Source organism: Hypanus sabinus, chromosome 2 (assembly GCF_030144855.1).
Source record: "Hypanus sabinus isolate sHypSab1 chromosome 2, sHypSab1.hap1, whole genome shotgun sequence".
NCBI lineage: Eukaryota > Metazoa > Chordata > Chondrichthyes > Myliobatiformes > Dasyatidae > Hypanus > Hypanus sabinus.
In genome coordinates, this window is record NC_082707.1 from 181078140 (window position 1) to 181091214 (window position 13075).

The 13075-nt window shown below is 41.6% G+C and overlaps 1 protein-coding gene across 1 annotated transcript in view; it reads left to right on the forward strand.

The window, feature by feature from the left end:
* brf1b (BRF1 RNA polymerase III transcription initiation factor subunit b) overlaps positions 1-13075 on the forward strand; it is a 454941-nt gene that overhangs the window by 252544 nt on the left and 189322 nt on the right. The window contains exon 6 of the mRNA XM_059960793.1: positions 3466-3615. Coding sequence (XP_059816776.1) covers positions 3466-3615 — 150 coding nt within the window. The remainder of the gene's footprint in view (positions 1-3465; positions 3616-13075) is intronic.

The following is a 13075-nucleotide window of genomic DNA, read 5'->3' on the forward strand; positions in this document are numbered from 1 at the left end:
GGTTGTGAATTATGTACATTACCCTACACAACGATCCACAGGATCACTTTTTACACCCCTTGTTCAGAGTATTTTTCATTTGCACAGTGTGCTTTCTTTTGTACGTTGGCTGTTTGTCAGTCCTGGTCTGTTTATGTATAGTTTTTCATAAAATTCTATTTTAATTTCTCCCTGTAAATGCCTGTAAGAAGATGTACCTTGAAGTAGTACATGGCAACATATGCGCACTTTGATAATAAATTTACTTTGAACAATGAACTTTGAGGTTTTATCAGATAGCCTCCTGCTAACTGAATTATCCTCGACCCCTACCATATACCTGTTGGGAGAAATGCTGTTGTTTAAAATTCATGGTTTTTCTCCTTGCTTGTTTGTAACAGTAAACAGGACATCCTTAGGTTGTGCTGATAACACAAACGACCAGTTTCATTGTATGCTTCAATGTACATGTGATAACTACATCTGAATCTGTCTAATTATCAGTTCCTATAATTTCAGGTCAGTCCTAAGGATTTGCAACCATACTAAAATGGGATGGTGGGCCAGTCCAGTGTGCCAGGGTAGCCAATATACCAATCCAATTCATTTTGCTAAGAAGGAGGGGTAGTACTTCAAACTCCTGATGGTCATTGGCAGACATATGCCATGTCAGTAGCATCCAGTGGAACTGAGTGCCCCTGGAGAGCTCTGGCATTGAGGGCTAATTCACTCTACCGTGCTACAGGGAAATGGAGACCCAGATTGCCTGGTTGTGGCCTTCCTATAATTTCACAGTCATAGAGCACTACAGTACTACACTAACCCAGGTAAATCTCCTCTACACCCTCTCCAAAGATTTCACATCCTTCTATAATGAACTGAATGCAACATTCCAATTATGGTCTAACCAGAGTTTATTAGTTTATTTTAACCTGTTTCACTAAGATGCCATTTCATAAGGTATCTTCTGCTGCAATAGCATTGTGTGTGTGTGTGTGTGTGTGTGTGTGTGTGTGTTTGTTTGGAATTTGGTTGACAGTTCCGAATCTGCATTGCAGTGACATGAAACCAGCTCTCCAAACTCAACCCACAGCTCTGCTCCTTTTAACAGTCACGTGATGCCATTCATTAGCAACAGAATATTTGGGCCTAATGTGATGTGTGCTATCGCTCAACGGATCACTTGCATTCGCTCATCCCCCTCTAATCCCTTGCACAGTCTCTTTCCTGCTCCAGCTACAGTTTAATGCAAAGAGCAGCTGGTGCCAGAGTGATTCTAAAAATCCTGTCATCAGTCTGAGAAGCTCTTGAGCAAAGCAGTTCCACAAATATGTCCAACCTCTTCTGCTGGCAAATTCACTGGGGATTTGCAGTGCAACAGCACTGGATATTGTCACATCCTAATGCTCCCTTATCATTAATGGCTATGTCAAGTCAGATGGGGCAGACTTACTGGAGGGTCTCAGCCCCTGAGAACAAACCAGTACAATAATGGAGGTGTTGAATGAAAATCCATTCGATCATGATACTCTAGCAGTTGTATAACTTTCGAATCCTAATTGTGTAATCTCTGTCCCCTTCCTCTTCTCTCTTTTCATCCCCCATTCTGGTCCCCCTCTTATCCCTTCTCTTCTCCTCACCTGCTCATCACATCCCTCTGGTGCCCTCCTCTTTATCATTCTCCCATGGTCCACTCTTCTCTCCTATCATATTCCTTCTTCTTCAAACCTTTACCTTTTCCACCTATCATCTCTCAGTTTCTCACTACATCCCCTCTCACCCACATTCCTCCTCACCTGATCTCACCTATCACCTGCCAGCTTCTACTCCTTCCCCTCCTTCCACCTTCTTATTCTGGCTTCTTCCCCCTTCCTTTCCAGTCCTGATGAAGGGTTTCAGCCGGAGACATCAACTCTTTATTCCTTTCCACAGCTCCTTGGTAGGTTGCAAGAGGTTACGCAACAAAATGTATGTGTGTTCTGTGTGTTGTGTAAACTCTTGCTTAGCAGGAGATCAAATTTTCAGGACGAGTATTTGAAAATTAAATAACTTCAGCGCAAGTTAAAGTAGAGCTCAGATTTTGCCCTATCTCGAAAGCTAGATGGAAGTGGAAAAGCACTGGGAGAAATAAAAGACAGACATATGTGTTATTGTTATAGAATATCTTTAGAATGCTACATCAGTGTGTTTCTGCTTCTTTTGTACAGTCTGTCCTAAACATTACATCATTGTGTTACTTTCCTGTTCTGCTTGTGGTTGGCTTTAGCAGTTTTTGCAGATCAGTATTTTTGAATAATGTTGTAATTGAGTGTGACATTCTCAAGTACAGCTCTAATAGTGGATAGCCAGAGATTTTTTTCCCCAGGACAGAAATAGCTAATATAAGGGGGGAGGGCTTAGAAATCATAGCCATAGCCCTCTATTTTTCTAAGCTCCATGTACCTATGCAAAAGTCTCTTAAAAGGCCCTATCGTATCCGCCTCCACCACTGTGCCAGCAGCCCATTCCATGCACTCACCACTCTCTGAGTAAAAAACTTACCCCTGACATCTCCTCTGTACCTACTCCCCAGCACCTTAAGCCTCTTGTAGCTACCTGGGAAAAAGCTTCTGACTATCCACACAATCAATGCCTCTCATCATCTTATACACCTCTATCAGGTCACCTCACCACCTCACTAACCTCCATCACCCTCACCATCTCTGTAATCTCCATCATCCTCACCACCTCACTAACCTCCGTCATCCTGACCATCTCACTATTCTCCATCATCCTCACCATCCTGAACATGCCCTCTTCTCATTGCTACCATTCAGGTGCAAGAGGCTTAAGACACACACTCAATGATTCAGGAAAGCTTCTTCTCCTGCACCATCAGATTTCTGAAAGATCTATGAACACTGCTTCACTATTCTTTTTCTTTTTTTGTATTTTGCATACCTTTGTATTTTTATGTCTTTAAACTGTATTGCTGCTACAAAACAAAATATTTAAAATCAGAATCAAAATTAAGTTTATAATCACTGCTATATTGTCATAAAATTTGTTGTTGTGAAGCTTTGGTACAGTGCAAGACAAAAATTACTGCAAGTTGTAATAGAAAATATAATAAATAGTGCAAAAGAGAAATAGCAAGGTAGGATTCATGGGGTCATGGACAGTCCTGAAATCTGTTGATGGAGTGGAAGAAGCTACATACAATTATATAGTTCTATAATACACACACACACACACACACACACACACACACACAAAATTGAGACATAGTGATTTTTTATGTATTGCACAGTACTGCTATGCAGTAATAAATTTCACAACATAAGTCAGTGATAATAAACCGGATTCTGTTCTGATTGTTCCTGTTCTGCTTTTTATTGGGGCAATATCTGAGGGTCTCAGATCGTAGCACATTTCCACACTCCACCTACTCTGTTGTTGGTCTTCACTACTCCCTTCCCATTCTAACATTCCTCCCTTTTCCTACAGATCCCTGTTTATACATTCCCCGGTTTGCGCATATGCTGGAGTTCGGCAACAGGAATCATGAGGTGTCAATGACTGCCCTGCGACTGTTACAGAGGATGAAGAGAGACTGGATGCACACAGGCCGACGGCCTTCGGGTCTTTGCGGAGCAGGTACTTCACCCGTGTCCATCACCCTTGCTCCTACCTTAACCCTTCACCTTACCCCTTGTTCTTTTTGTCTCACAGTCTCGCTCACCTTTGCCCCTTCCTCTTTCCCCCTCCCCAATCCTCATCTCCCCTTCACTCTCCAATACCTTCATCATCTCTGTTACCATCCTGACAGCAATTCTATTTCCTGGAGTTCTCTCATGCAAGCTCAACTAAAAAAGTAAAGAGATCAGTTGTCTGGAGCAAAAAGCAAACCGCTGGAAGAACTAGGTCATGGAGGCAACAGGATGATCGATGTTTGTGACTGAGATCCTGCATCAGGACAGGGTCATCATATAAACCACAGTTCATTTACATTGAGTGCTACCACTAGAAAATAGCATCCATTACCTAGGACCCCAGCCATCCAGGCCATGCTGTCTTCCCACTGCTACCATCTGGCAGGAGGTACCATACCACCAGGTTTGGGACAGTTATTACCCTTCGTCTATCAGGTCCTGAAACGGTCTGGACATCTTTGCTCAACTCAACACTGAACTGATTCCACAACCTACAGACTCACTTTCAAGGACTGCCTACAACTCATCTTCTCAGCATTTTGAAGTTTGTCTTCTTTTGCACATTGGTTGTTGATCATCTTAATTTGTGTATGTATTTTTTGTAAATTCTGTTTATTTCTTTACTTTTTCCTGTAATTGCTTGCAAGAAAATGAATCTCAAGTTAGTATATGGTTAACTTGGAACATTAAACTTATACTAACCTATCTATATCAGATTGGAAGTACTGTGAACAAAGGATGGGAAGGCAGTGGAAAAGGTGCAGAACTGATTTCCATGGGTTATCGATGAGAAATTGGTCCCTCATCTACTGTGGCCATCTGGTTTCCACACACGTTCAAATGATATATGATTTAGGTTTAGGGTTAATAAGTTGTGGGCATTTTATTTTGGAAACAATTGTGGGCTCCTATTAACATATCCTCAGACTATGTTGGTCACTGTCACAATTAGTACATTTTGCTTCAAATAGTGTATTTTGCTGCATGTTTCAATATTTCAATGTATATGTGACAAATAAAACTAATCAAACACAAAGTGCATTGCAGATGCTGGGGTCAAATCAACACGTACAAACAAGCTGGATGAACTCAGCAGGTTGGGCAGCATCTGTTGAAACGAGCAGTCAACATTTCGGGCTAAGGCCCTTCGTCAGGACTGAAGAAGGAGGGGGCAGAGGCCCTATAAAGAAGGTGGGAAGAGGGTGGAAAACCAATCAGAGGAAAGATCAAGGGGTGGGGGAGGGGAAGCAGGGAGGGGATAGGCAGGAGAGGTGAAGAAGGAATCTAAGGGGAAAGCACTAATGGTAGTAGAAGAAGGCAGAATCATGAGAGAGGTGATAAGCAGCTAGAAGAGGAGGCAGAGTGAAAGTGGGGTGGGGGAAGGGAGAGGGAGGGAATTACCGGAAGTTGGAGAATTTGATGTCCATACCAAGGGGCTGGAGACTACCCAGACGGTAGATGAGGTGTTGCTCCTCCAACCGGAGTTTGGCCTCATCATGGCAGCAGAGGAAGCCATGTATGGACATATCTGAATGGGAATGTGAAGCAGATTTGAAATGGGTGGCAACCGGGAGATCCTGTCTGTTGTGGTGGATGGAGTGGAGGAGCTCGACGAAGTGGTCCCCCAATCTGCGTCGGGTCTCGCCGATGTAGAGGAGGCCGCACCGGGAGCATCGGATGCAATAGATTACCCCAACAGACTCACAAGTGAAGTGTTGCCTCACCTGGAAGGACTGTTTGGGGCCTTGAATGGTGGTAAGAGAAGAGGTGTAGGGACAGGTGTAGCACTTACGCTTGCAGGGATAAGTGCCAGGTGGGAGATCAGTGGGGAGGGAAGTGTGGACCAGGCAGTCACGGAGGGAACGATCCCTGTGAAAAGCAGAGAGGGGTAGAGAGGGAAAGATGTGCTTAGTGGTGGGGTCCTGTTGAAGGTGGCAGAAGTTGCGGAGGATAATATGCTGGATCCAGAGGCTGGTGGGGTGGTAGGTAAAACTAATTTTATCTTTCTAGTTGATCTGGATCCTGTTTTAGACTTCGACAACCTTAACCTCTGTCACCATACGCTAATTTGGTGTCATCTGCAAACTTAGTAATCATGCCACTGTATCATTAAATCTTATCCATATCTCATTCATATCATTAAAACATATGTCAAAAGGTAACCCAGCATCAATCCATGCAGAACATCACTGAAATCTGATTAAAAAAGAATCTTTCACTGCTACCACTGCCTCTTCCTACCGAGACAGTTTTGCATCCAATTTCCAGACTCAGTTGAATGCAATCTTTTCAGAATTGAGGAAATTTTGGAAGATCTCAAGCAATTCATTCAATCTCTCAGCAGCCACTACTTCTTCAAGTTCTAGCATGCTGGTCTTTAGTTTTTGGTGTTGAAAGTGGTTGCCAAACCTTCAGTCTTAGTGCTTTACTTTTTTTCTTCAGTGATGCTAATTATTTTTGCTCATTAATTTTCTGATATAGAATTACAGTGTGGCAGCACAGACATCTATTCCGTACTGAACTGTAATTCTACCTAGTCCCATTGACCTGCACCTTGACCATTGCCCTCAATACCCTTCTATCCAAGTACTTATCCAAACTTTTCTTAAATGTTGCATTTGAACCTGTTTTCACCACGTTCATTGGCAGCTTGTTCCACCCTTACACCATCACTGAATGAAGAAGATCCCCATCAGATTCCATTTAAATATTTCTCTTTTTAACCTAGTCATACAGTATAGTCAGGCTTTTTGTATCTTCTATGAAGAATACTAAATATTTGTTCAAAGGCTGTGCAATTTCCTATTTCCCTTTATTAATCCCCCATCTCTTCCTCTAAGGGACAAACATTTACTTTAAGTGATCTCATGTTATATCCTTGCCAAATTTCTGTCAGTTTTTGATGTTTCTTGCTAATGTGTTCAGATAATCTATTTTCTCCCTCTGACATCTTCTTTATTTATTCTTTATTGGCTGTAAGCATTTATCAGTCTTAGGTCAACCACTAATCGTTGCAATATTTTATGCCTTTTCTTTCAGTTTAATACCATCTTTGTCAATCTTTTAGCTTGCCACGGAGGGGTTATCTTTACTTCTCCTTGGGAAATATTTTTATTGAGAAACGTGAAATATTTGCTCATAAAGTCATAGAGCAATACAGCAGAGAATTAGACTCTTTGGCACATCTCATCTGTGCCAAACTGTTATTTTGCCTAATCCCATTGACCCACAGCTGGACCATATCTCTCCGTACCCCTCTCATCCATGTGCTTATCCATATTTCTCTTAAATGTTGCAAACTGCCACTACTTAACTTCTGTCTTATCTTTAAATATACGTTTCCCTGTCCTCTTTAGCCAACCCTGTCTCCAAAGCTTTGTTGGAAAGAGAGAGAGTGAGAGATACCGCTTCTACCTCTTCCAACGATTCTGAATGAGGCATAGAGAGATCTGTATTTACTGACAATTACCTTTATTGTTCAAACTAACAAATACGTGAATTCATACACTAAATACCTTGTGTGCACACCTGCTAAGTATCCCTGACTCTCCTAGATAGTTAAAGAATAGCAAAGGTATTACCCCGGCGGAGGAATTTATGCTGGCCAGGCGCTCCTTGTTCCCTGTGGTCCCGACTCATTCTCCACGTGCTTCACGCAGGGTTCTTCTCGCTTGTATCTGCAATGGTTATTCTTCAAAGTTACCGCCACTGGCGCACACAAAGCATCCACTTTTACATCCATTGCTTATCAATTCAAATGTCGCATTCCCGTGTCATTGGCCGCAGGTCATGTGTCTGGCCTTTAACACCTGGTCATTGGCTCTGGTCCAAAGCAGCATCCATCTATTGTCCTCTTCCCATCAAGGGACAGTTGCTGACTCATGGCTCCTTGTTCTCAGACAGCAATGAGCTCGAATCACCTCAGGCATTCACAAGTCTGCATGTATAGCCAACCAAAGAACACCTCACAAACAACTCCTTATTTGGAAATGACCTCCAGTCCAGCAGATTACCTGGTCTTTGTGTCTTCTTTAAAACACTAATCAAGTCCAGCATGACAAGCTCACAAAATGGAGAATCGAGTGTCTTCACAAAATGGCAGCCTCCATCCCCCAAGCACACGGCAAGAACAAAGACTGTTTCCACTGTCCTTGATTCATTTGAATTCACTGATTTGAAGATTGTCATTCTTTCTGGCCAACAGCTTCAAAAACATATTTGTTTCAGTCAGTGGTTTCAGACCAATTCTCCATCTGAATGTGGAATTAGACTATGAGACCATAAGGTATTTTAGCAGAATTAAGCCATTTGGCCCATCAAGTTTACTCTGCCATTTCATCGTGGCTGATCCAATATTCATCTCCTACCTTCTCCCCATATTCCTTCATACCCTGAACAATCAAGAATTCATCAACCTCTGCCTTAAATATACATGAAGAATTGGCCTCCACACAGGTGCTTGTGGCAAAGAATTCCACAGATTCACCACTCTCTGTGTAAAAAACAAATTCCTCCTCATCTCCATTCTAAAAGGACGCCCCTCTATTCTGAGGCTGTGTCTTCCTGGTCCTAGACTCTCCCATTGTAGGAAGCATCTTCTCCACATCTACTCTATTCAGGCCTTTCACCATTCAATGGGTTTTAATCCCTTACTCTTCTTAATTCTAGTGAATACAGGCCCAGGGCCATCAAACAGGCTTCATATGGCAAGCCATTCAATCCTGGAATGGCTTTTATTCCCACTCTTTGCCTCCCACCAATCAGCAACTGTTTTATCCATGCTAGAATCTTTCCTGTAATACCATGGGCTCTTGGCTTGTTAAGCAGCCTAAGGTGCGACAACTTGTCAAAGGCCTTCTGAAAATCCAAGTACACAACATCAACCAATTTTACTTAGTCTATCCTGCTTGTTATTTCTTCAAAGAATTTCAACAGATTTGTCAGGCGAGATTTTCTGTTGAGGAAATCGTGTTGACTACGATTTATTTTATCATGTTCCTCCAAGTATCCTGAGACCTCATCCTTAATACTCGACTCCAACATCTTCCCATCCACTGAGGTCAGACTAACTGGCCTATAGTTTTGTTTCTTCTGTCTCTCTCCCTTCTTGAAGAGTGGAGTGACATTTGCAACTTTACAGTCTTCTGAAACCATTACAGAATCTAATGATTCTTGAAAGATCATTACTAATGCCTCCACGATCTCTTCAGCCACCTCTTTCAGAACACTGGGGTGTACACCATCTGGTCATGTTGACTTATCTACCTTCACACCTTTCTATTCCCAAGAACCTTCTGTTCAGTTATGGTAACTTCACACTGTTCACGCCCCCTGACACCTGAAAATTCTACCACACTGCTTGTGTAAAATACTTACTCAGTTCATCCGCCATTTTATTGTCCTTCATTACTACCTTTCCAGAAATGAGAGAATCTGCTGATGCTGGAAGTCTAAGCAACACACAAAATGCTGGAGGAACTCAGCAGGCCAGACAGCATCTATGGAAAAAAGTACAGTTGGCTTTTTGGGCTGAGACCCTTTGGCAGAACTGCTCTCTAGGATCATTTTCCAGCAGTCCGATGTTCACTCTTGCCTCTCTTTTACACTTTATGTAACTGAAGAAATGTTTGCTATCCTCTTTAATATTATTGGCTAGCTTACTTTCATATTCCATTTTTATCTTAATGACTTTTTTAGTTGCCTTCTGTTGGTATTTGAAAGCTTCCCAATCCCCTAACTTCCCACTAATTGTTGCTCTATTATATGTCCTCTCTTTGGCTTTTATTTTGGCTTCGAATTCTCTTGTTAGTCACAATTGTGTGATCTTTCCTTTAAAATATTTCTTCCTCTTTGCGATGTATATATCCTGTGCCTTCTAAATTGTATCCAGAAATTGCTGGTGTTGGAGCTGGTATTATCCCTACCAGTGTTCTTTTCCAGTCAGTTCTGGCCATCTCCTCTCTCATGCCTCTGTAATTCCCTTTACTCCGCTGTAATACTGATACATCTGACTTTTGCTTCTCCTTCTCAAAGTTCACGGTGAATTTGTTGATATTATGATCAGATTCCCTAAGGGTTCTTTTACCTTAAGCTCTGTAATCAATTCTGGTTCATTGCTCAACACCCAGTCTGGGATAGCTGATCCTGTGATGGGCTCTAAAAAGTCATCTCGTGGGAAGTCTAGATATTTCCCCTCCTGGAATCCAACACCAGCCTGATTTTCCCAATCTACCTGCATATTGAAGTCCCCCATGACTATTGTAACATTGCCATTTTGGCGTACATTTTCTATCTCCCGTTATAATTTGGAGGCCACATCCTCACTACTGTTTGGGGATCTGTATATAACTCTCATCAGGGTATTTTTACTCTTGCAGTTCCTTAGCTCTATGCACAATGAATAGCTTCTGATCCTATGCCATCTCTTTCTAATGATTTGATATCAGTTTTTACCAACAGAGCAACACCATCCCCTTTGTCTTCATGCCTATCATTTCATCAAGCTCCCAGCTATAATCTTCTAATTATAGCATTCTAATCATTCTCTTCCCAATGCTCCTGATTAATCTCATTGCAAATGACCACTTCAAAGATACCCTGATCTTTTCTACAACAGAAACACTGAACATAGAACAGTGCAGACAGTATGTGTCCTTTGGCCCGCGATGTTGTCCTGTCCTTTAACATACTCTAAAATCAATCAAACCCTTCCCTCGCACATAGTCTTCTGTTTTTCTGTCATCTATGTGCCTAAGAGTCTCTATGAGGAGGAACTTCTTTTGCCAATGGGGAGTGAATCCATGGGATTCATTGCCACAGACAACTGTGGAGGCCAAGTCATTGGGTATATTTAAAGTGGTGGTTGCTAAGGTCTTGAATAGTTAGGGCGTCAAAAGCTACAGGGAGAAGGCTGAAGAATGAGGTTGAAAGGGAAAATAAATCAGTCATGATGGAATGTCAGATCAAGCATTATGGGCTGAATGGCCTAATTCTGCTCATATGTCTTATAAATGTCCCTAATGTATCTGCCTCTACCACTATCCCTGGGTACATGTTTCACCCACCACTTTCAGTGTAAAAAAAACTTACTCAGACTTCCATCCTATATTTTCCTCCAATCACTTTAAAATTATGCCCTCTTGTATTAGCCTTTTCCACCCTGGGTAAAATTCCCTGACTTTCTTCTCGATTTATGCCTCTTATCATCTTGTACGCCTTATCAAGAGTCCTGAATACTCTGTAAATTCATCCACAAGACTGCCTTTGCCAATTTAATTTGTCCAGTTTATACAAAAATTATAGTTGCCCGTGATTATTGAAATGTGTTTCTATTATTTGTTCATTTTGTATATTGTGTTGCAGTATAGTTCCTAGCAGGTGGCTTTTCTATTTCTTATCTCAATCAATCTAAAATGTCACTTCTCCATTTCCCCCTGCAGAGATGCTGCCTGATCCAATGAGTTCCTCCAGCATTTTGTTGCTTCAGATTCTAGTATCTGTAATCTCTTGTGTGTCAATGCTACATCTTGATCTTCTGTGCTTAGATGATTTCGCAGTGCTGTAAAGACGACCATTCCAGCTCCTTTCACAAGTGTGACATTAGCAATCATTTCGAGTGGACTGGAATGTAAAAAGCAATGATATAATGCTGAGGCTGTATAAGGTACGAGTCAGACCACATTTGGAGTATTGTGAGCATTTTTGGGACCACAATTGAAGAAAGGATGTACTGATATTAGAGAAGATCGAGAGGAGGTTTTACAAGTATAATCCCGAGAATTAATGGTTAAAATATGAGGAGTGCTTGATGGCTGTGGGGCTGTGCATGCTGGAATTTAAAAGAACATCGTGGGCCATAGGGCCTGTGCTGAGAGGGGAATCTCATTTAAACCTACTGAATATTGAAAGGCCTAGATAGAGTGAATATGCAGAAGAGGTTTCCAATTGTGGGAGAGTCTGGGACCCGAGGGCATAGCTTCAGCATAGAAGGGCACCCTTTAGAATGGAGATGAGGAGAGGAATTTCTTTAATGAGATGGTTGTGAGTCTGTGAAATTCATTGCCAGAAATGGTTGTGGAGGCCAAGTCATTGGGTATATTTAAAGGTTGATAAGAACTTGATTTGTAAGGGGGTGAAAGGTTATCAGGAAAGGCAGGAGAATGGGGTTGAGAGGAAAAATAAATTAGTTATAGGAATGGCAGAACAGACTCAATAGGATAAATGGAGTACTTCTGCTGCTAGGTTTTATGGTCTTACGGTTTCTTCTGTCCACCCTTCTGTAATGTCAGGGACGTTAGAATTTTTCTGACTTGGTTACTTTGTAGCCATAATGAGATCTTACCAATGTTTTGCTTTTTGTTCTATTCATTCATCTATCTTATTCTGAAAATCTGAATTTACTGCATGAGGGAAAACTAAAGTGGCTTTGGTTTGTAAACGCTGATGTGTGCCTGTGTGAGTTTAGTGTGAATTATAAAGAGGATTTGACAGGGTAAGTGTGAAGAGGTTGTTTCCTCTTATTTGGTAAAGCAAGGCCAGGAATCATAAATATAAAGTAGTTTCTCATAGATCCTATGGGGAATTCAGAAAAAAGTCTTCTCCCAGTATATGTTGAAAATATAGAATTCACTTCTGATAGTAATTGAGAGGATTTTTTTATTTTTAAAATTAAACTCCATTCATAGAAATATATACAGGAAATCAGGTCATTTCTGTCTTTAATTACAGATTAAAAGTTAGCTTTATTTGTCACATATATCAAAATATGCAGTGCAATGCGTAGTTTGCATCAACAGCTAACACAGTCTGAGGATGCTGAGAGTCGGCATGCTTCCAGCACCAACGTAGCATGCCGACAACTCTGTAACCCTAATCTGTATGTCTTTGAAATGTGGGAGGAAACGGGAATACCCAGAAGAAATCCACTAGGTCATGGGGAATATATTCATAACCCCTTTATCATCTCTGGAGATACCAGACGTAGTGGGGAGCAGTCCTTTCAGAAGGGGTGAGGGGAGTGGAGAAGGCAGGACCTGATGTGGTGTCAGCAGTGGAAATGAAAAGGTTGAGAGAGGGTTAAGGGTCTGAAGGGGTGACCATGAGGAAAGGAGAGTGTTGGAGATTGGAGAAAGGGCCGTCAGTGTGGAAGTGGGGGTCTTGTGACCTTTTGAACTATTCACCCATGTTATTTGAGAAGCAGGTAGACAGAACCCAGCTTGTGTTCAGGGGGCAGCAGGACTGAAAGCCTGAGGTAAAATGTATGAGAGATTAATTGACGTAAAGGATGGTGGCAATGGACAAAGAGACATAGGTGGTAACAGTTGATTTATTATTTGAAAATTTTGAGCTCCTTGCTGAATCAGAAAGACTATGATTTTTTTGAGCATTTATGTGCTTTTTTCTTT